This window comes from Molossus molossus, unplaced genomic scaffold (assembly GCF_014108415.1).
Source record: "Molossus molossus isolate mMolMol1 unplaced genomic scaffold, mMolMol1.p scaffold_m16_p_2, whole genome shotgun sequence".
NCBI lineage: Eukaryota > Metazoa > Chordata > Mammalia > Chiroptera > Molossidae > Molossus > Molossus molossus.
In genome coordinates, this window is record NW_023425355.1 from 48334253 (window position 1) to 48358055 (window position 23803).

Below are 23803 nucleotides of genomic sequence, written 5' to 3' on the forward strand. Positions count from 1 at the left end.
TGTGGGCCACACAGGCATTTAAGGAATGGAGGGCATGAATTCACTGATCCACCTACATTCAATAATTAACAAATTGCACATGCACGCGGGTACACACACACACACACACACTGTGTAAAGCAAAGACTGGTGATACAAGGCCTCTGTGCATTTAGAGGAATTCCAGGTCCCAGGGCCTCCAGGACCCTCCATCTGTGATTTATTGAGATTAATATGATGGCTGCTGAAAAAGACTTGCTGCTAAGAGACTTGGCCTTTGCTGGGTTCCCAGAAACCATCAACAATCCCCTTTTTTCCATAACAAAGTTTCTTATGAAGGTGTGACTGCTTGGTCTTTGAAGTTGGGAAAAGTGCCCTCTGGCAGTTGTAAGAATTCTCTTAGAAGGGTTGCATGGTTCCCCAGAAATTATGGGCCAGTTTCAAACACTCCACAAATGAAGTAACCACAGAGAAACTGCTACGACCAGTACTGCCTCTCTCACTTTGCACTTGGGGAGGTTTTACAGGGTCTCTAGTACTTTAAGATTCCCATTTTTATTTCTGCCTTAAGCATGTTTGTTTTGTATCTGGTTAGAAAATGCTCTTTGATTCTTGGAAAACAACTTTTGGAAGGTGAAGAGGATAAGAAAATCAGTGAGAAATGGAGAGGTGATGGTAGGACACGTGGAAAAGCTTCTAGAAGACTGCTATGTCCTCCAGAGCCCAGGCAATGGCCTTCCCAATGCCACCCCCACCTTACCCATGGTGCAGTCACTGCTGAACTTGTCAACCTGCCACATGCTCAAACTTCACCATTAGGTCTCCCGGTCTCGGGGTGGGGTGGGGGGGTTCTGCCATAGCAAGTTTCCACTTCTCACTGCTCCTTCCTGGGGTGGCCTCCGTGAAGAAGGGTCAACTGGGTAAGAAAACGCTGTGGGTGGGGAGAGGACTCAGGCTAGCCACTAGGGCCAGAAAACTGCTCTCCCTCCTTCCACAGGGATGCGAACCATCCCCTGCTGAGCACACAATAGGCGGCTGCTCCACGTTGTTTTCCATCCCTTAGCCGCCTGGGCTCCGGGGGCTTGCGGGGTTGGAGGGTGCAAAGGTCCTTAGCCCTTCCGCGGGCACTGAAGTCTCTGAGGCAGCAAAGGAACACTGTGGTAGTGCATACCCCACACTCGGAGACATTTGGTTATCCCCCTCCCCCACCTCCCTATCCCCAATACCACCACCACACACGCGAAGTAAGCAGCAGACAGACCTTCCCTCCCGGATGCGGCAGCGCTAGCAACAGCAGCTGCGGGCGGAGCCCAAGCGGTTGCCACTTCCCCCCTCTTCCCTCGTGACCTCGCCCCCGCCCCCCGCCCCAGTTCTCCTTCCCACCCCCCTCCACACACCCTTCCTCCCAGACACGCCCTCCTCCTTGGGCTAGTGGAGCGCTGAGTTTGATTTCTCTAGGGGAGGGAGCGGCCGCCAGCGTGGGGCTAGACAGAGCGCGGGAGGGAAGGAGGGGACGAGGGAGGAGCCGCGGGAGGGAGGAGTCGCGGGAGGGAGGGACAGTGGGCGCCTTGCTGCGATGTGGTCGGCCGGCGGGTAAACAGAGAGAGCAGCAGCGGCCGCGGCCGGCCTGGCCGGGGGCATTGAGCACACCCGCGGAGACCTGCACCCGCGGCCATGGCCGAAGTGCGCAAATTTACCAAGCGGCTCAGCAAGCCCGGCACGGCGGCTGAGCTTCGGCAGAGCGTGTCAGAAGCCGTACGGGGTTCGGTGGTACTGGTGAGTGGCCGGGGCACGGGATGTCTCGGGGGACGCACTCCGGGTGAGAGCGACCTGGTGGCTTCCCGCGCGCGGGGGCTGGGGCTGGGACCGGACCGGGACCAGGACGGCGCTCTGGGCGACTTCCCGGTGTGTCCGCGCTCTCGGTTTCTGGTTCAGTAAGTTTGCGCACCGGCCGCCGCTGGCCGGGGTCCGAGACCCAGGTGCCCGCTGACAGCTCTGCGGCTGCCGGGTGCGGCGAGGGCGTGCGCCCGGCTGGACGCTGGCGGGTCATCGGGGGCTCGGAACCTGGGCCCGGGCCCGGCCCGGGCGGTGAGCTGGGGAGCAGACCCGGCGCAGTCCTAGATCTGCTACAAAGAAGCGGCGATGAGGCGCGACGAGATCCAGATTCCCGCCTGCCGGCACCTGAGGCAGCCTAGGCGGAAGGATGCGTTGAACGTTTTGCACTTACACACTCGCGCGCGCGCACGCACACACACACACACACCCATGTATACTAAAAAGAACCCCACCCAAAAAGCCCCGGGTGCCCAAGCTCTGGCGGGCGGTGAGAACAGAGGAAGCAAAGCGACTTCCTCTTGCTATGGGGAAAAAGAGGGTGGTGATGGGTGTTGAAGGGGTGCTGCTGCTGGTGCTGCCGCGGTGGAGGGAGGGGATTGGAAACAACGGGGTTCCCCGGGCGAGTGAGCACAGGGTCGACCGCCTCAGGGCGAGGTGTCCCCTGGTACCCGGGAGCGCTCCAGAGGAAAGGAGATGGGGCTCCGTGGTAGTTTGGGTGAAGACGGGGTGTGCCAGTCCAGGGATGGAGGACCTGGGGTGAGATCCCCACCTCTTAGGGCTGGGAAGATGGGGATTTGAAAGCGCGCTGACCCCCTGGGAACCCTCCCATCACACCTTCAGCCTCTTTGGGATTGTCTGATCTGGTGAAGAGGGAACGGGTAACGGGCACTTGCCCCTTCTCTTCTTTTCTAGACACTCGTTGCTAATTTCCTGGACTAGCGAGCAAGCCCTAAATAAGCAATCAGACTGGTTAACGAGTATTTTTGTTACTTTGGCTTTTTGTTTGTTCGATTTTTCTCTCAGTCCACTCTCTACCCCACAGCATATCGTCTACTGTGTTTAAATTTCATCATTTTAAGAGTGGGCTCTTTTTGTTAAAACAACTTATCGGAAGGAAACTTCACAGCTTTTCCTTGTAAATTTTCTGTTGATCTTGTAGAATCTACGATAAAACCAACATTAAAGGGAGGCCAAGGGCCTGATCCCAGCAGTGGAGAAAGTTGACATTAGTGGGAGTTCTGGAGGAGGATCAAAGGTAAAATATGTACCTTTGAGATAAAGATCTGATCCCTAATAGCTACAACTGTGCAAAGCCAAGTGACTTTAAAGAAATCCCTCTATCGTGACTGAACCCTTGGAAGTTTAATCCTACTGTTTAGCAGAGCAAAACCCAGACCTTTAATGTTGTTTAAATGTACCTGGTTTATTGTGTGCCTCACTCATTTTAGAATGAGGTCCTGTTGGGTCAGATTAGAACCTCGATTGTCATCATCCAGTTAAGAGAGGAAGGCAAGCTGTGTGCAAGGCATTTATACCAGGGCTCTCTCTTCCGTAATTGTTAACAAGTGATTCAATCTGCCTAGCACAGGAAATGCTTTCCTCAATTCAGGAAGAAAGAAAACCTTTCTTGAACAGGGGTGACTGGTTTACCACATCGTGGGAAGGGAGCCTGTGAAGTGGAAAGATGGTCTCAAGAGAATACATGGGACTCAGCAAACCAACACTGGGATTTGACCAGTATCTGACCTTCCGCCCTCAGCAGCAAAAAGTTAACCTTAGCATTCTTGCCCAGATTTTTAGATTTTAAAAATAATTTTGTGTATCCCAGGTGTAGCTGCCCCTTCCTAACCATTGACTTTGTGGCAAAGCTGGAAAAACTGTTAGTGGGAGGAGAGTCGTCTGGGAGACAGTGCCAGTCTAGCTTACTTGGAACGGAGGCCACAGGTTTTTACCAGACAAGGCACAGGAATGATATTTATTACTACTCTGCTATGTGATGATCCACATTGAGATTTGGGACATAGGAGAGAACAGAATCTAGGAATCTCAATCAACCAACATCTATCGAACCTCTACTGTGTGCAAGACACAATGCTAGATGCCCTATACTTATAAGTGAATGTGGGTGACTTTTTAATCCATTTATTTTTATTAGTTCCAACCTAGGTTGGGTCTGTCTGTGTGCATGTGTTTGTCAGTAGAACACCCAGAATATGTTCACAAGTCAATTTTAGATTATCCATAGCAATTTAGTGAATGTTATTTTCAAGCAGTTCAGTCAGTAAAGAAATAAGGAAACAGTCTTAAATGGAGTGTATTCTCCTAAATGGCTCTCTTTCATGGCCCCTGCTTTTCTGACACAAAGAGCTAGCTGGTAACCAAAGTTAGCAGAGCCATGGTGGCTGGAGAGCCAGTGGACCACGTTGCAGCTGCCTCCATAACTTATGATTCTTTTTTTATATAAGCTCTAAAGTGTTAATTAGGGATATCTGAAGTTGGACTTAAATTTGCTGCTGTACATCCATGGCACTCATGTTATTAGGACTTAAGTATGGAGTCATTTCCACAGCGGTTAAGCTTTCCTCTGGTGTATCTCTCACTAGAACTTTGAAAACCCGCCAAGCTGAACAAATATACAGTATTTCCTGTTTAGGTGGTGTTTTGTTTTTTTACAATTATACCCTTGTAGGTATGTTGCTAACATCATTCTGTTTTGTTCACTGAAAAATTCAGAAGACATGGGCTATATATAGCATTTAGTTGTGTATTTAGACGTTCTTTCAATTATTAGTACTTCCACGAATCTATTAGGTATATAATGAAGTACACACAGAGAGACTGTTTTGTTGCTGCATTTTCCTGTTAGTTTGGCATTTTTATAAAGGTCAGTTTTAACCCAGGGAAACGGGTAATTACAGAATTGAACATTGGCAGAGATTTCTCAAGAGAGGCTTGGGGAAGAATATTTTAACCTGAGAACGGAGAAATGTTTACATATATACATGTTTTAAATGTAGAGGTTTTTAATGATGTTTTTGTTATAATTCAGGATCTAGCTATTTGTGCCCTGGGGGAACAAAGGCATTTGATAAACCTGTTGTATTCTGGCTCTTCTTAAGAGGAGTCATTGAGCCTGGGAAAGTTACCTACTAGGTGTTTAAATACTGTTTGTTTGCTGTTGCTGAATTTACCCTCAATTCCTGTGTGCCAGAGGATCAGGAAAAAGTTGCTAGATATTATGGGTTGTAGCCCCTCGATGCAGGGTAATGTGTGTGATGTCCCCTGGCCGGCACAGCCAGATTTCATATAACTCCAGTAGAGAAAAACTCTCCCAAAGCTGAGAGTGGCTGAAAAGATTCGGCAGCTGTTGACTCCCCCCACCTGGCACACACTACCTTTGCATGGAATGTTTGTTAGGTTGGAATTTAGGAAAGACCTGAAAAGGAATCAGGGAGCTCCTTTGCTCCCTCATCCCTGGGGAACTTTTTGGAAAGTACTTTAATATAGGACAAAACAACCGACACTGGAATAAGGCCAGTTTCAGTGGGCTTCTTGACCAACAGTTTCCAATTCAGAGACTTAGCTTGAATCTGAATGAACTGAGAGTCAGGAGAGTTACCCGGGGTGTTGGCTCCTAAACATGGAATAGCCTCACCACTTCTGTGGGCTTTTCCAGGTTAAGAGGTCCTGGGCAAGCCATTCCTGGAGGATCTTTCCAAAAGCCCAGTGCAGAGTTTGCTGTGAAACCAGAGAGGCCTCCTCACTGAACTCTCTTCGAAGCATCAAATGGTAGAATTTGTTTTCTAAGACGAACATGTTAAATTCTCCAGATTGATTCTTTTCCTATTCTAATCATTAGTAAGCCTTCTTTTTGAAACATTTATTGTTTTATTACATAATGCATGTGTTGTATAAGAGTTATAAAAAGAGAAAAGAGCCCTGGCCAGTTTGGCTTAGCGGTTAGAGTGTGGGCCCATGGACCGGAGAGTCCCGGGTCTGGTTCCTGCTAAGGGCACAGGGCACATACCTTGGTTGCCATTTGTCCCCAGCCCTGGATGGGGTCGGGTGAGTGGCGACCACTCGATGTGTCTCATCACTCAGAGGGAATTCAGTATTCTAATGTATATATGTCAAAGCTCTTCTCTCTGTCTCCTTTGTGTATGTGTGTGTATATATATGAAAACATGGATTGAATAAATATATAAACTTTAAAATAGCTTTTTAAATTTACCAATATCTTCTGAATATTTCTTCACACCAATAAACATAATCTACATAATCATGTTTAATGACTGCCCAAATTCCTCTATGGGTGTACCATAGGTAATCATCCCTTATTGTTTGATATTTTGATAATTTCTAATTTTGTGAGGTTATAAACTTGAACTGTCTAGTACAGTAACTACTAGCTACATTTAAATTTAAATTAATTTTTAAAATTAAAAAATTTGCTCCTAAATTGTACTTGCCACAGTTCAGGTGGTCAGTAGCCACATACATATACTAGTGACCACCACATTATAGAAAGTTCCTTTGGACAGCGCTGGTATAAACATTAATTGTCAATTGTGTTAGATTGTCCTTTAGATACATTTCTATCATTGGAATTGCTTGCACTGACATTAGACACTTTTTTAGTGTTAAAATTCCTCTAAACACACTCTTAAATTGCTCTACAGAAAGTTGTTGCTGTTGTGTTCTTTCACCAGCAGAATACAGGTGTGTCCATTTCCCCTCCCTCGTGCCAACACTGGTTATTAGTATTTTTTAATCTGCGTAACCTGATAGGCGATAAATGGTACATCACAGTTCTAATTTGCATTTCTTTGGGAACTCTTGAAGTTGAACAATTTTTGTATGTTGATAGCCATTTGTATTTCTTGAGGTTTTGAGTGACGCGTGAACCTTCTTACAGACTATTTCCTTGTTTGTAATTCTTGCAATAACGGTCTCCACCCCCTAGATTCTGTTTCGATAAGTCTGGGGTGGGGCCAGGCATCTGTATTTTTAAAAACTGGTGAGTCTGATGTGCACAGAAATGCTGATCTAGACCACTTTGCCCACTCGAGGCAGGAATGTCTCTTACATGCATCCCTGACAAAATGATTATTTGCCTTCTCCTTAAACACTCCCTGCCTTTTAAAGGGCTATGTTAGAAAAAAAGAAAAGGTTCTTAAGTTGAAACTTAACTCTGAAGTTCCATCATGGGCTAGGCCTAGCTCTGTTTGCAACTATACAGAATATGTTTGCTTCCTCTTTTACATGACAATCCTTCAAATATTTGGAGACAGCCAACATGTCATTTTTAAATTCACTCTTTACAAAGCTGAAAAGCTGTCATTTCTTTCCTTTATTCCTCACTTTACTTGGTTTTAAGATTCTTCACCATCCTGGTCAACCTGTTTGGACTGTTTTCCAAGGTCTCAGTGTCCTGCTTAAAATGTGGGAGGAAGAGTACAGGTTCAAGAGTCAGACTTGGGCTTGAATCTGACCTCTGTCATCTGCTTGCATTGTGAACTGAGGCAAGTAACCAGATCTCATTTTCCTCATCTGTGAAGTGAGGATAAATAGTTGTACCTACCTGTGGAGTTCTTGTGAGGATTAAAGAAGGTAATGTATGGAAAGTGTCTGATGTATAAGTAAAGCATAAAGGTCAACGACAGAGAGATCTGGTGGGGGAAAAGGTATTCTGGAAAGGTCTATCAGAATATAATGGGTCCTGGCGGGTGTGGCTCAGTGGTTGAGCATCGACCCATGCACCAGGAGATCACTGGTTAATTCCTGGTCAGGGCACATGCCAAGGTTATGGGCCAAATCCCCAGTGGGGGGCATGCAGGAGCCAGCCAATCGATGTTCTCTCTTATATGTGTTTCCATCTCTCTTCCTCTCCCTTCCTCTCTCTCTAAAAAAATCGACAAATAATAAAAAAGAATAGTGGGGAAGGGGGCAGTATTTCTTACCCATTCTGGATATGAGTCATGAAGTCGGAAGGTGTGTGTCCATCTCTATTCCCTGTGCTTCACCCAGTGCCTGGAATACTGTAGGTACTCAGCGGGAAATGCACTGGCAACAATATGTAGGATGGACCCGATATTGGGTTACTGGAGGTCAGTTAACTAGTTAAAATATGTAGTTCCAGAGAGAGATATAACAAAGGCTTTAACTGAGGCCGTGAGAATGTAGATAAGGGGGAAAGTGTAAGAGATATTTCAGTGTTAAAATCAACAAGATTTGGTAACTCTTTAAGGGGGAGGAAAAGGGAGGGGAAAGAAGTGGGGAAGAGAGAGGTGGAGTCAAGATGACTTTGTTTCTCAGCTTTGGTGAACTGGAGAGAAAGCATGTTTGGTGCTAGGAGAAGGGAAAAGAAAGTGAGCCACCTCAACTTGAGAGGGTTGTCAGGGCAAAGCCAGGATTCATTTAAGCAAGGTGGTAGAGAGAACATTCCAGGGAAAGGCTGAGCACGGTAGCAACGTGTTTTGGCCAAAGACCAAGGTTCATGAGGGCAGATAAGTGTTCCAAGTGGGATCAGGAAGGGAAGAAAGAGCCAGGATTGAGGACAGAGATGAGATTGTGAGATTAGCTGATTGAAGAGGTTTGCACCATTGGGGGTGATTAGGGAAATGGGAGGCGGACAAGAGTGTGCAGGAATGGTCTGGAGGCCAGCCCCAAACTTCCAGTTAGAACTGTGATGGTAAATTAGGTCACGCCCTGGGGCAGCTCTGCTGCCAGGGTTTGAGCAATGTTGAGTTACTGACTAGCCTCCTCCCCCAGGTACCTGAAGAAGCTGAATAGGATATTTCCTGTGCTGAGGGACCACAAACTAAGAAGGGAGATTAGATGTATGCAAAGAACAGAGAAGATAGCACAGCAGGAGGCTAGTGGTTCTGCATTCTACTTTCAGTTAGTTACAACATCTCTGCCCCCAGCCCTCAAACTCTTATTGTGATCCTTAATGTTTTCCTGTGTTCAACAATGTTCAATAGGCCTTTGCTAATGAACAGTGTTGATTTCTATGGCATTTCCCACATTTATTTGACTACAGTGGCCTTTTAAAAAATGGGAATGGGAAAGTAAATAGTAGGTCTAACACTGAGAAATTCACATATATTGTACATGTGTAAGTCACCTTGGCATTCCTTTACTTGACCTCCAGGAACTGTACAAAGTGCTTATTACTACCTTCCCAAATCCCCAGGGCTCCACCTTAGGATCCTGTCTGTCTTGCTTGTTGGAATTCAGAGGAATCATTTGTTCACCTCTCTGGTTTTGCTTTCTTCTGATACAAAATTGTCAGTAAGGCATGTTGAAAAATTATTAGTTTTTTTTTTTTTTTTTTTTTTTTAACACAGAAGGGGAGGAAGGCCAGAAACCACAGGAGGGAAAAGTAGCTAGAACAGTTTCTTTTTTTCTGCAAATGCTAACGGTAATTTTATGATACATATCTCTTTGGGATTTAGATCTCATTTTCTCATTTAGTGTTTGTCAGGAGTGCAGAGGGGTTCATGGGTAACAGTGGCCTGTGGCTTATATCAACCTAGAGCCAGATGCCTTGTTGATTCTTACTGGACCCCACCCTGGAGACTCCCAGAGCAATAAGCAGGGAAAAGGGACAGTCTCATTTGGCTGGAATTTGCCTGGAAGCCTGTGCTTGTTAGAGCACCGTGGTTTGGAGTGGGCTCTGGAAACACATAGCCCACGTTCAAAGTTCAGCTTATGTACTTACTAGCTGGGTGACTTTGGGCGTGTTATATTCCTGTGCCTTGATAACCCTCTTGTGGGCTTGTTGAAAGCCTTAAAAGAGTTGTTGCATGTGAAGCACTTAGAGCAGGTCTTGGCACATGGAAAGCACTGGATGACTGTTGGCTCTCATTATTCCTAGGCTTTATGGTGGGCAAGAAAAGTCTTTTGTGTATTACAAATCAAAAGACAAAAGTAAACTGGCAGAGGGAAGCAGGTATCCTTGCTTTTTAATTAATTAATTAATTAATTTTAAAGGTCTCACATTTATTACTGAACCAACCTATTGCAGAAAAGAAGAGAAAAATCGTGCTTCCAATAATTTCCCAGTTAAAATGCCCAACTGTCCACTGAGCCACACAGGTGGGGCAGAAGCAGTCACCTTTATGACAGTCTATTCAGTGTAGTTTATGCAGAGGGTGGACAGAGAAAAGTTGAGCTCTGTATGGAAAAATAGAACTTCAGTGCTCTTTCCTTTCCCTCTCAAAACTTGATTGACATCTCTTTCACTCATTAATCCTCACTTTAAAAAAAATCAAATGTCCATCAGTAGATGAATGGATAAAAAGCTGTGGTACATATACACATATACTATGCAGCTGTAAGAAAGAAAGATCTCTTATCCTTTGAGATGATATGGAGGGACCTGGAAAGTATTATCCTAAGTGAAACAAGCCAAAGAGAGAAAGACAAGTATCATATGAGCTCACTTATTTGTGGAATATAACAGTCTGAGGAATGGGGTAGTCTCAGAGACGTGGAAGTGGGGTACAAACTGACAATCCACAGAAGAGGGAGTGGTGGGGGAGAGATAAACCACAGAACTTATATGCAGGTATGCATGAGCAATGGACATGGACAACAAAGCTGGGGACAGGGTGGGGAAGGGGGATAAATCAGTGGGGGAAAAAGGAGAAACATCTGTAACAAAAATTAATTTAAAAAATTTTAAAAAATCAAGTGAATATTGACATTCAAATGCCTTTTTAAAGCTCTAATTTGGAAATAGGTATTTTTAGTGGAAACACTTTAAAGCTTAAAGGTCGCCTAAGAAATTAATGTACTTTTATGTTTGGCTATTCTGGTTTTGTGGTACCAGGATAAGTTCTATTAGGAATAGTGTGTACAGGTTTCCAGCAGAGTTGATACTGAAGAAAATGTGCCAGCTCCTCCAGCAACATGTGGCTTACCTATTGTGTGTGCACAACCTCACACGATCACACCTAAATTTGCTATTAATGATTTCCTGCAATTCTTCTCCACCTTATTTTTATTGCCCATTGACTTTATCGTTCAGAGGAAGCTGTATTTTTGCCTTTCCTGACAGCTTGTGTCAAATTGTATTTGTTTCAAGCTGCTGAGAATTGAAACTATTCTTGTACTTCAGCTTTCCCACCATGTTGCTTTCCCTAATGACTTAAATATTTTACTGGGTGAGATTTAACTAAGAAGTCAAAGCCTCAGGGACAGAGCATCTTTATTTGAAGTGTTTCAGTGAAATGTGTCAGGAAGCTGGGGAATGCCTTGGTAGCAATTCTTTTTTTAGACAATGACAAGAGCTTGTATTTTTATTTATTTTCTTATTTTTTTATCTTTATTGTTGAATGTATTACAGATGTTCCTCATTTTTCCTCCATTGACGCCCTCCTCCCCACTCCCACCTCCCTCCTGCCTTTTCCACACTGTTGTCTGTGTCCATTGGTTATGCATGTAAGTTCTTTGTTTTATTTCTTCCCATCCCCCAACCCCCTTCTCTTTGAGGTTTGTCAGTCTAGCAACCAATTTGTTCTTAATCCCTTCACCTTTTTCACCCATTCCTCCAATCCCCCTCCCATCTGGCAACCAACAAAATGTTCTCTGTATCTACGAGAATGTTTCTGTTCTGCCTGTTCATTTGGTTTGTAGATTCCATTGTTATTGCCATTTTGTTTGTTCATATATTTTATCTTATTCTTCAAAAAGACGCTTCAGCATTTCATATAATAATGGTTTGGTGGTGATGAACTCCTTTAACTTTTTCTTGTCTGGGAAAGTCTTTATATGGCCATCGATTCTAAATGACAGCTTTGCAGGATAGAGTAATCTTGGTTGTAGGTTCTTGCTTTTCATCACTCTGAATATTTCTTGCCACTCCCTTCTGGCCTACAAAGTTTCTTTTGAGAAATCAGCTGACAGTCTTATGGGAACTGCCTTGTAGATAACTAACTGCTTTTCTCTTGCTGCTCTTAAGATTCTCTCTTTGTCTTGAACCTTTTGCATTTTGAAGATGATGTGTCTTGGTGTGGGCCTTTGGGATTCATCTTGTTTGGGAGTCTCTGTGCTTCCTGGACTTGTATATCTGTTTCCTTCACCAAGTTAGGGACGTTTTCTGCCATTATTGTTTCAAATAGGTTTTCGATTTGTTGTTCTCTCTCTTCTCCTTCTGGCACCCCCAAGATGCAAATGTTGGCACGCTTGAAGTTGTTCCAGAGGCTCTTTACACTGTCATTTTTTTTTTATTCTTTTTTGTTTATGCTGTTCTGATTGGGTGTTTTTTGCTTCCTTATATTCCAAATCGATGGTTTGCATCTTGGCTTTACCTACTCTACTATTGAATCTGTGTAAATTATTCTTTATTTCAGTTAGTGCCTCCTTCATTTCCGACTAGTCTTTTTTATGCTCTTGGGGCCCTCGCTAAGTTCGCTGAGGTTCTCACTAGGTTCATTGAGCATCCGTATAAGCAGTATTTTGAAGTCAGCATCTGTTAGGTTGCTTATCTCCATTTCGCTTAGTTCTTTTCCTAGAGATTTTTTCTGTTCTTTCATTTGGGACCTGTTTCTTTGTCTCCTCATTTTGGCTGCCTCCCTGTGTTTGTTTCTGTGTATTTCTTAACGAGAGGTATGGGGCTAGCTGAGACCAGATGCTGCTTGCTTGAAAGAATTTAGGAAAACCTGAAGCAGGATCCAAGACAGGCCAATCCTATGGTTAAGCAAGTGGCAACAGCTTGGGTGGGCCTGAAAGTTGGGTGGGGTGGGGCGGGGCCTCGGAATCGCCAGGGCGGGGCCACCAGTGAGAGCCAGGTTGCTGGAGTCCCAGATATGGCCACTATCTGCCGCCCCAGGGAAGGGCGCACCAAAGGAACAAAGGCCTCTGACAGCACGTTTGTCCCGAAGAAAGTTCCCTCTCCAGCCCTTGCTCCAAACAGCTCAGTTCTTCCCTGTATGTCTCTGGCGCTTCTCGAGCTGCCTCTTCAAGCTTAGAGGGAGAGAGTCCAATAAATCCGTGCGCGGGCCCTTTAAGAAGAGCTGCCTGGGGCTCCAGCTGCCTCAGCTTCCCTGAGCTTCAGTTCCTGCTGGTTTTTCCAGCCAGAAGTTATGGGGATTCTCTTCCTGGCACTGGAACCCTGAGCGGGGCACCTGATGTGGGACGGGGACCCCTCAGTCCTCAGGAAGGACCTTCCCACCCTCCGTCTTCAGGGAGGACCTTCCAAGCCAAAGTGTCCTCCTGATTTTTATCCACCACATGTGGATGTGGGACCCGCCTGTCAGCTTGTGCCCCTCCTACCAGTCTCCATGTGACTGCTTCTTTAATTCCATAGTTGTAGGACTTCCACTCAGCTGGATTTCAGGCGGTTTGGAATGATGGCTGTTCTGTAGTTTAGTTGTAACTTTGATGTGGTTGTGGGAGGACGTGATACCACTTGCCTACGCCGCCATCTGGACCGGAAGTTGAGTTTGTATTTGTATAGCCCAAACTTACGAGGAGTTAAAAATGCTTTTATGCTTGTGGTCTCGCATGTTCTTATAGGTCATAATTAAACACATAACGCATTGTTGTCACCTCTCTTCCCTAAGTGGGGAAACAGAGGCATGGTTTCAAATGAGGCGGGCTGTAGGTCATCCATATTTACTAAATGATAGAACACCTAATGAACTCCAGGTGTCTCGGTTCCTTTGGGGTAATTAGGTAAAAAAGTACTAACTCCTGGACCAGATTTCACAGTAAATTAGGTGGAGGAAGCCCTTTTTTGTGTGGTTTTGGTGATGATCACTTTTTGTTGGGAAATAGTGTTTATTTCTGAACAAGCTTAGGTCTTTTAGTGGGAAAGTCGGAGGTAAGGACAAAAAAAAAGGAGCGGTGGGGTTGTTATTGAGAAATATGGGTATGATCAGTGTAGATTTTTTTTCTTGCCAAAGTAAGCCTAAGGATTTTGAGAACTATTGGCAATTGGCCGTTCCTCCTTTCTTTGCTATTTGAATAACTGTATGGAAAAAAGAGCTACAGAACATTGCAGAGGTCCCTGGGATCATTTTCATGGAATTATTTTTATAATTTTTTTCAAGTGGGTTAGTGCTGTCCAAAAATAACAACATATATATTTCTCTCAGTGCCTTTTATGTTAGTTTAGTTTTCCCGCTTGAGAAACAGCCAGCTTTATGCCTTACAGGACCTGTTGTCAATGTTCGTGGTGTGAGGGGAAGAGTACTGTTGGCATAACCAATTTATTTTCATAGATTAACAAGTTCCTAATGCTTCAGTGCATTAAATGGTTTCCCAGAGACCTGCAGGAGGGAATACCACCTTTTAAGGTGCCTAATTTGCCACCAAGAAATAACTTAAGTTCACCAGGGCTTTTGAATCAACTGTTGCAAAAATTGAATGAAATCATTATTTAAAAGCTTGCAGGGGCCAATAGCGCTCCTTCTGTCCAACAGTCTTGTTGACATCATGCTCTGTTGCTTGTGGGGCAAAGAAGACTTTCTCTGCTAACCTGCCCCTGGGGGGAGAATTGCTCCCCCACTACTAGTGACCAACATGACTGCCTCCAGAGGAACTTAGCCACTCTCTGCCCTATCCAAACAAAATGGTGTGGCAGAATTCTCACCAGAAGAGCCAGAGTAGATTTCCATAACGCGTCTCGCTTCAGTTCTGTAATTGAAGCGCAGCTTCCTCTTCCTGCCTCCTTCGCTCCTGTCTCTCCACGTAGCTGGAGCTACTGTGATGTCCAGAGCTGGCTCAGCACTGCAGCAGGTCCAGTGACCAGCTTGGGTCTATGCATGGGACATCACAGGGCTCTCACATTCAGAGCTGTCAGATTCTGGGCCTCAAGTCCTATAGGCTGCTGGTTCTGCTCTCTTTAAAATCCATTTCCAGTCACTGGGTTTTATCTTCTTCTTTGTCCCCTTGTGTCACCATCCCAGTCACTGTGTCCTTGTCTTGACCCCCTACCCTGTATCTAACTCTGTGCCTTGGTTTTCCAGCCGGTTGCCCAGTTCTAGGAGTGAGGTCTGGTCTTGTTGCTGGTCTTAACAAGAACTGTCCTATCCTCACCATGATCTTATAATAGCTTGAGCTCAGCATGGTGGGATAGCGGACTGAAGATGTCTCTACTTAGAGAACTCAGGTGAGGCAGAGTGTCTGGGATGACGAGTTCTACCTAGCCAGTGGCCCTGCTGAGGGTTGGACTAGTTGTATGACCTATTAGTATCCTGTGGGTGCTATAACAAAGTGCCACAAATTTAGTGTTTCAAAACAACGTAACTTTATTATCTCAGTGCTGGAGGTCAGAAGTCTGTGAAATGGGTTTCACTGGGCTAACACCAAGGTGTCCACAAAGCCTCACCCCCTCCAGAAGCTCTAGGGGAGAATCTGTTCCCTTGCCTTTTCTAGCTTCCAGAGGCTGCCTGCATTCCTTGGCTCATCTTCAAGCTAGCAATGGCTGGTCCACTCTTTCTCACATTGCATCATACCAACACTGCTACTGCCATCACATCTCCTCTGATTCTGACTCTTTTGCCTCTCTCCCTCACTTAGAACAACCCTTATGATTACATTGGTCCCATCTGGATAATCCTGGATAATATCCCCATCTCAAATTTTTTTAAGTCAATCACATCTGCAAAGTACCCTTTGCCATGTAATGTAATGTAGTCACAGGTTCCAGGGATTAAGATGTGGACATCTTTGGGAAACTGTTATTCTGCTTACTGCTCAGGCATTGCTACAGGTGGAAGAATGGTAGAATCCTGGGGTCAGGTGTGTTCCCAGCGTGGATACTGATATTGTGATGAAGGAAGGACAGGGATCTGGTAGACTGACAAACTTAGCCAGTTGCAGAAGTCTTCATAGAATAACAGGGATGCATAACCACGTTTGAGAATTTTGGCTGAAAGAACACAATACAGGTTTGCAATCTGCAGTTTCAATTTGGATGTTTTCTTAAATTCTTCATAATTAAAATTTTTTTATTCCATACAAAACTCCCTGTCTGGAGTTCTTGTAAATGGGCATTGCTTCCAGACTTGAGGTGTTTCAGGATACAAGCTGGCCAGACACTTACCAGGCACTTAGCCAGGTCAGGCCTATGGAATTTTCCAGTCTCAGTTAAAGAAAAGAGTAAAGAGGTAGGTGTGTGTGTGTTTAAAAGAGAAAGGGATGGTTTCACATCACAGAGAATAACTCTTTGGCTGACAAGCACCAAGATGCCTCTCATATGTCCTGTGTGAGAGGCACTTCACCCATCCTGAAGGTCAAGTTAGACTGAACATGACCCTCCTACATTTCCAAGGTAATTGCAGGACCCTTTCCCAGAAATGGGTTTCTGAAACATATGACTGGAGAAGTCGAGAGAAGGACTGGAAAATTGGTCAGATTCTTTCCGGCTTCATGATGATTTCAATTGAGAGATTCATTGAAACTTCCTCTCTCGACTAAATTCAGTCATTGCCATTTTAGAGACACGCAGCACAAAAGCTTCCTGGGTGATCACATTGCACCAGCCCCCCCTTACACAGACCAGTAAAATATCCATGATGAGCTGTAGGCAGAAAGCTTTATTGCATTGAAAAGAAGTACTCTATTATAGATGTGGATTGCATTTTCTATTTTTACATCGATTCTAATTGGCTATGGCTATTCAAGACCTAGCCTAGATTTTCTTTTTAGGGCCTTGGACAACTGACCTGGCTGTGATGCACTGAAAATCATTATGTAAAAAGTTAGGAAACCCCCAGATTTTGTTTCAAAATTTGTATAAAATATACATTAACCACCTTCACTTTCTCCTGTTCCATTTTTCCACCTCAATAGGAAAACAGTTTCAATTCTCCTTATAAGCCATCTCAATTAAAATTTATAGATATTTTCACAGGAATTATCTTAAAATTTTTTCTAATGTATTTATATACTACCATCTAAAACCTGAAAGGTTATTTGTTAACTACAGTTCTATTTAAATGTCCTTTAGAAACTGATGTTCATTTTCTTCAAATTATGGGCTCTTTCCCTTCAACCTGTTTTATTATATTTTATTTTACTGATTTACTACTTTTCTGTTGAGGATTTTTGCTTTTTAAATATTTTTATTTATTTTTTTGCTGTTGGTTTTTTTTTTTCTTAATTAATTAATTTTGTTACAGATGTTTCTCCTTTTTCCCCCACTGATCCCCCCTCCCTCTCCCTCCCCGCCCTCTCCCCAGCTTTGTTGTCCATGTCCACTGTTCATGCACACATGCATATAAGTTCTGTGGTTTATCTTCCCCCCACCCCCTCTTCTGGGGATAGTCAGTCTGTACCCCACTTCCACGTCTCTGGGTCTACCCCATTCCTCAGACTGTTATGTTCATTATATTCCACAAATAAGTGAGAACATATGATACTTGTCTTTCTGTTTGGCTTGTTTCGTTTAGGATGACACTTTCCAGGTCCCACCATGTCGTCTCAAAGGATAAGATCTTTCTTTCTTACAGCTGCATAGTACTCCATTGTGTATATGTACCACAGCTCTTTTATCCATTTGTCTACTGATGGGCATTTGGGCTGTTTCCAGATCTTAGCTATTATAAATAGTGCTGCTATAAACATGGGGGTACATGCATTCTTTCGGATTGGTGTTTCAGGCTTCTTAGGGTAAATTCCTAGAAGTGGGATCACTGGATCAAATAGAAGTTCAATTTTTAATTTTTTGAGGTAACACCATATTGTTTTCCATAGCGGCTGCACCAGTCTGCATTCCCACCAGCAGTGTATTAGAGTCCCCTTTTCTCCACACCCTCGCCAACACTTGTTGTTTGATGATTTGTTGATGGTGGCCATTCTGACAGGTGTGAGGTGATACCTCATTGTTGTTTTAATTTGTGTCTCTCTGATGATTAGTGATGATGAGCATTTCTTGATATGTCTCTTAGCCATTTGTATGTCCTTGTTGGAGACATGTCTGTTCAGCTCCTCTGTCGATTTTTTAATTGGGTTCTTTGTCTTCCTTTTGTTGAGTTGTATGAGTACTCTATATATTTTGGAAATTAACCCCTTATCTGATGTATCATTGGAAATGATGTTCTCTCATATAGTGGGTTGCCTTTCCATTTTGATGGTTGTTTCTTTTGCTGTGCAGAAGCCTTTTAGTTGATGTACTTACTGATTTTAGAGAAAGAGGGATTGGGGAGGGGGAGAGAGAGACACACACACAAACATTGATTTGTTGTTCCATTTATTCATTGGTTGATTCTTGTATGTGTCCTCACTAGGGATCGAACCTGCAACCTTAAGGTGTGGGGATAGTACTTGAATCAACGGTGCTACCCAGCCAGGGCCAGGAGATTTTTGCTTTGTTACTGGCTCTCCTCTGAACTTCATGGCTTATAGGGGGCTGTACATTCATTCAATCAATGAGCTTTGTGACAGAGATGATGTTTTAGAACTCAAATATCTGGGGCTGTTGTATATACCAGAAGGAACTAGAAAGCAAGTGTGTTGTTAGAGAGTGAGCTAAAGAGAGAGAAAGGCATGCTGAGCTATGGAAGAGAGCCTTTGCTGAAGGAAAAGATACTTTCTTCAGTTCATTTTCAAATCCCAAAGGGAATGCTTTTAGAACTGTTGCTTGAGTTGAAAGGAAGCAGAGAATCTAGTTCCACTGATGTCTTTTTAATGGATTAAATTCACTTAGGGCAAGTTTTCAGAGGGTGGCAGGGAAGAGAAGGCAAAACAAGGACTTAAAATGGAAGGAAAGGGTTTCTTTCATTGTAATAGATCAAGATACCAGAGATTAAAATATTAACAATATTTAATGAGGATAGCAGTATATTTTTAGATTTAGACAGGAAGAAATCAAACCCTTTAGAAATTGTACTAAGTAAATGGAACTGTTAGAGACGACAAGGGTCTGAAGGTCTAGGCAGTTCTAAATGTTATTTCTTGCTAAATGCTAAAATATAGCATACTATTTTGTAGATGCGGCTATAAACAGGATGAGCTTATAGGAACACAAAGGGAGGAAAGTAGCCAACTGCAAAGAAGAAATCAACATATAATTGACCAAATAGTATATATAAACAGTGGCTAAGCCCTCCTTCAGGGAGGCAGAGCTTTAGGTAAGAATCCCGTTTCCTTTCCTTGCTGCAAGTAAAATAACACTACTTTGTTAAAACTACCTCTTGTTTTTTAATAGAATGCCCCAAGCAGCAAACTCAGGGAGTTCAGTGATGGAACAGTTTTGTTTGGGACAAAAGGGGTGACTAGATACTTATTCAAGGGATGGAGGCTGTGTACATTGTCAACTTGCATAATTCAAGACCCTAAATCAATTAGTTAAGGAACATAGAGAATACTTCCATGCAGTTCCACACTGTTTATGAAAGTTGGAACCCGATTCTCCAATTTAGGTGGAAGACAGAGACATGTGACCACCAGAAACCTGTCTAGGGTGGGAGGGACTCATGTGCCAGGTCAGTTTGCCTTCCTCCATCCTCAGGTAGAAGTGAGCAACAGCTCATACCTATTCCAGACCCATATTTTTCAAGGCAGCAAACCCTGCTGGACAGGAATGGAAGCATTGAAGGCTAACCCTCTGAGCCCTTACTTCCTCTGAGAGTGATCCCCACTGGGGCTGGCTTCCTCTTACTGTGTCCTCTCCCTACCAAGGTGTTTCTCCCCCTTTCCACCTTCTGCTATCCCCTACTACTGTTACCCCTCATTCTGATTTTCCTTAACTGCTGCTCCTGGTGTTCACTTTTCTGCTCTGTCACTTACCTTCCAGGACGATCTGTATAACTGGCTCCCTGGTCCAACCCCACTGCCACAGCTCTCCCATAGCCAGCCCCTTTGCTTTTCCCTTCTGCCATGCTCATTCCACTGTGAGCACATTCCCCCTCTCCCCTTCTTATCTTTTTTTCTCACCTTTTCCTTCCCTCTCTCCTCAGTGTTTGCTCAAAAAGTGCTCTCTATGGGACAGAGCCATTATTGTGTTTATTTTTTTAACCTTTTCTTTAGCCAAAGATGGAAAATTCCAAAGGCCTGAACTAGTGATGTCTGGGTGCCTTTTCTGGAAATCCAGTGGCCTGGATGGCAAGGAAATGTTGTGGAACTACACATCTGTCAAGGTTGTTCCCTAAAATGTCCTGGCTTTGGAGTTATTTCCAACTAAAAGAAGTGGAGTTTCTATTCTGTGGAATTATGGCATAAGAATGAAAAGTTTAAGAAATGATATAATTACAACTACAGAGCCTAGTTTGTGTCACTTTGTTTTTTCTGTTTGGGTTAATTAGGAAAGAGTGGCCTTTGGCTTAGTAGACCTTTCAAAAGTAAAATCTTCTGTGTGAGAGACAAATAAAGTTCCCCTAGCCCAACTGAATGCAGGATTTTGCTTTGTTGGGGTAATTATTTGGCAGAAGCCATGTACTGTTCAGAGTAACCAGGTACATCTCAGAGTTTGTCTTCTGCGGTCAGGAGCATCCTCCCAGGTGACACCAGGTAGAATTGAGTACGTCTGCTCCACTGCCATATTTTTCCCCCTTCCCTGGAGAAATAATTTAGGCAGGATTTTGTTCACATGTCCCTAGGGTTTGTTTGTTTTGACAAATCAGAGTGGACCATTTTGACAGTAAGCAAAAATGTTATTGTCTTTATAACTAGAAACTGACCATCATCCTCAAGAGGATGAGGAAAAATGTCCAAACCTATAAAGATACCAACTCTATCTATACTGGCTCTATTATTACCTTGAATGAGAACCCAGAGTTCCTAGCAGTCCTTCCTGTCCCTTCCTGCCCATCAGGAAGGCCCATCCCACCTTTGAATTCTCTTCTCCCACCACATTCCTTCCTGCACTCTAGCCATGCTATGGCTGTGGACAAAAAGGGGCCACATACTAAACCTGGCGAGCTCAAGGGATGGCCTGCATGGTGGCATTACAAACTCAGAGACCTAAAGTAACCACAGAGGATGGTCTGAAATTAGAACTTTCTAGCTAAAGCAGATCACGGTGGGCAGTCATATCATAGGCTACAATCTTCCCTAACAAGAGTCAGTCTTTACTTTAACTGAGCCTGTTTATTGTCTTTTGCATCTACCATAGCATACCTTTGGAATATCAAGGTAACTTTCCTTTTTCTGGACCCCACTGGGCACAACAACCATGCCAGAGCAGAGACCACAAATCCCTTCATTGTTGTTATTATCATATTAATTTTGGACTGTTAACTATCCTGTACCCACCTATGTAAAAGATGTATGTCTATCATTTTTTAAAAATTCCTCACCAGAGGATACTTTCCTATTTATCATCAGAGAGGGAAGGAAGGAGAGAAGAGAGAAACAGAGAGAAACATCGATGTGATAGAGCCATATCGACTTGCTTCCTCCTGCACTGTAGAACCTGATCAGGGCTGGGATGAACTGCAACCGAGGTACGCACCCTTGACCGGAATCGAACCTGCGACTCATTGGTCTGCGGGCTGACGCTTTAACTGCTGAGCCAAACCGGCCAGGGCTATCATTTTACTTTTTATCCAATCCCAGAGGTCCCCTGCCCTTTGCTTTCTTCCTAGTCTATCACCAATAGATTTCATGTAACTCACTTATGTCTTCTATTTTTATTGTAATGTATAAAATAAAGTGCAAACTGACATTCTCTGGAGCATTATGACAGTTTGGCTCAAATAAACTCACAAAAACTCTCCACAGGTTTGAATGTTTCTTAGGTTCACATGGCCCATTGTTGCTCCCCAAACACACTGTACATTTTCTCATCTCCATGCCTTTGTGCGTGCTGACCCTCTTCCTGGAATGCCCTTCCAGTCCCTTTCCTGCTAAAGGGAATCTTGTCTGTCCTGCAGGTGTTTAGGTCAAACCTCCTTGCTCCCCCCTCCTCCAGCAATTTGGTGCATGATACTCCTTCTGCAGGACTATAGCCTCCTTCTACCTGTAGTGGTTTCCTGTGGCTACTGTAAAAAAAGACCACACACTGGGTGTCTTAAAACAACACATTTATTCTCATAATTTTGGAGGCCAGAAATCTGAAATTGATATCACTGGGCCACACTTCCTCTGGAGAATTTGGGGAAGGATCTGTTCCTTGCCTCTCCCAGCTCCCGTAGCTGCCAGCATTCCAGTCTACCTCTGTGGTCACCTTGTCTTCTCTTCAGTTGTGTGAAATCTCCCTCTGCCTCTTTCTTACAGAGACATCTGTGATTGCATTTAGGGCTTACCCTAATCATCCAGGATGATATCCTTTTCTGAAGGCCCTTGACTCAGTCACCTGTGCAAAGACCCTTTTGCCATAAGGGAATGTTTGCAGGTTCCAGGGATTAGGATGGATCCATGTCTTGGTGGGGGGTGCATTTTTCAGCCTGCATGTCTTTGAGTGGGGTGGGCATTTTCCAGTCTCTCATGCTAGTTCTTCAAGTTTTAGAGAGGATTGATTTCATTCTGCTTCCCAAGTATAGTTGTTGACGACTTCTCTGAACTGTTAGCCTGTGAATGCCATAAGGAGCTGGCAGAAGAGTGGAAGGAGCTAGTAATGCTTAGTCCTTGTGCTAGAAGGGTCCAGCAAGTCCCCTGACAATCTTTGTTACCCTGAACAGGCTATTTAAGTTTGTGGAATCTCTTTGTGCTCATTTGTGAAATGGAAATAGTATCAACCTAGTGAGCCCTACAGAGTTTCTTATAATAGTAAAACAAACAAAAAAACCAACAAAAATATTCCCAAACTTAAACAACCTAAATGTACAAAAGTAAGGGACTGGGCAAATATATACCCAAATACCAGAAAACCATGCAGTAATTAAAATGCCATCTATAGCTCTGCCTGGTGCAGCTCAGTTGGTTGGAGCTTTGTCCCATACCAAAAACCCATACACCAAAAAAAGGTGGCGGGTTTGATTCCCAGTCAGGGCACATGACCGGGTTGTGGGCTTGATCTCCGGATGGGTGTGTGCAGGAGGTGGCTGATTTATGTTTCCCTCTCACAACACTGTTACTCTCCCTCTCCCTTCTTCTCTCTCTAAAAATCAATTTTAAAAAATCTTTTTTTTTAATCTTAACCCGAGGACATTTCTCCATTTTTTGTTCAGACAGAGTGGGAGGGAGAGAGAGGAAGAGAGAGAGAGAAACATCAACGTGAAAAGGAGACATGGAGTGGCTGCCACCCGCACGACCAACCAGGGCCAGGGACAAACTGCAACCGAGGTATGGGCCATTAGCGGGAACCGAACCCGGGTCTCTCTGGACCGCAGGCCGACACTCTAACCGCTGAGCCAAACTGGCCAGGGCAATAAGAAATTTTTAAAAAAATAAAATTAAAATGCCATCTATATTTATTATTTACATGGAGAAAGTTTAGGTTATGAAATACCATGCAAAATATTCTCAAAAAAAGTGTGTGCCTGTGTGTCTACATTGTATGTGTATACATATAATAACAATGTATTTCTGGATAGTGGGATTATGAGTATATTTTATTCTTGCTTTATATTTTCTCTTTTAAAATGTTTATTAGGTCCAGCTGGTATGGCTTAGTGGTTGAGCATTGACTCATGCACCAAGAGGTCACCGGTTCGATTTCTGGTCAGGGCACATTCCCAGGTTGTGGGCCTGATCCCCAGTGGGAGGCATGCAGGAAGCGGCCAATTGATGTTCTCTCTCATCGATGTTTCTATCTCTCTCTCCCTCTCCCTTTCTCTCTCTCTAAAATCGATAAGGAAAAAAAATGTTTATTGGGGGATGGGGGTGAAGGGAGCCTAATATATGGTGACAAAAGATGATTTGACTTTGGATAGTGGGCACACAGTGCAATATACAGATCATGTATCATAGAAATGTACACTTGAAACTTATATGTTCCTATTAACCAATGTCGCCTCAATAAATTTAATAAAAATAATGTTTAGTCATTTATTTTACATTGAGCATGTGTTTTTATAATAGAAAAAGTAGCATTTCAGATAAGTTACATAGTTTTTAGTTTAATGTATTTATGTGACATACTTATGACATAGTA

At 43.8% G+C, this 23803-nt stretch overlaps 1 protein-coding gene across 6 annotated transcripts in view; it reads left to right on the forward strand.

Moving 5' to 3' along the window:
• Nucleotides 1-1543: 1543 nt before the first annotated feature.
• Nucleotides 1544-23803, forward strand: part of DOCK11 (dedicator of cytokinesis 11) — a 218800-nt gene continuing 196540 nt past the window's right edge. For 4 of the 6 annotated variants that reach the window (XM_036270309.1, XM_036270310.1, XM_036270314.1 and 1 more), the window contains exon 1: nucleotides 1603-1755. In XM_036270309.1, coding sequence (XP_036126202.1) covers nucleotides 1654-1755 — 102 coding nt within the window. In that variant the 5' untranslated portion in view covers nucleotides 1603-1653. Of the gene's footprint in view, nucleotides 1756-2320; nucleotides 3071-23803 lie in introns of those variants that run through there. The other 2 variants (XM_036270311.1, XM_036270313.1) reach the window with 2 other exon arrangements.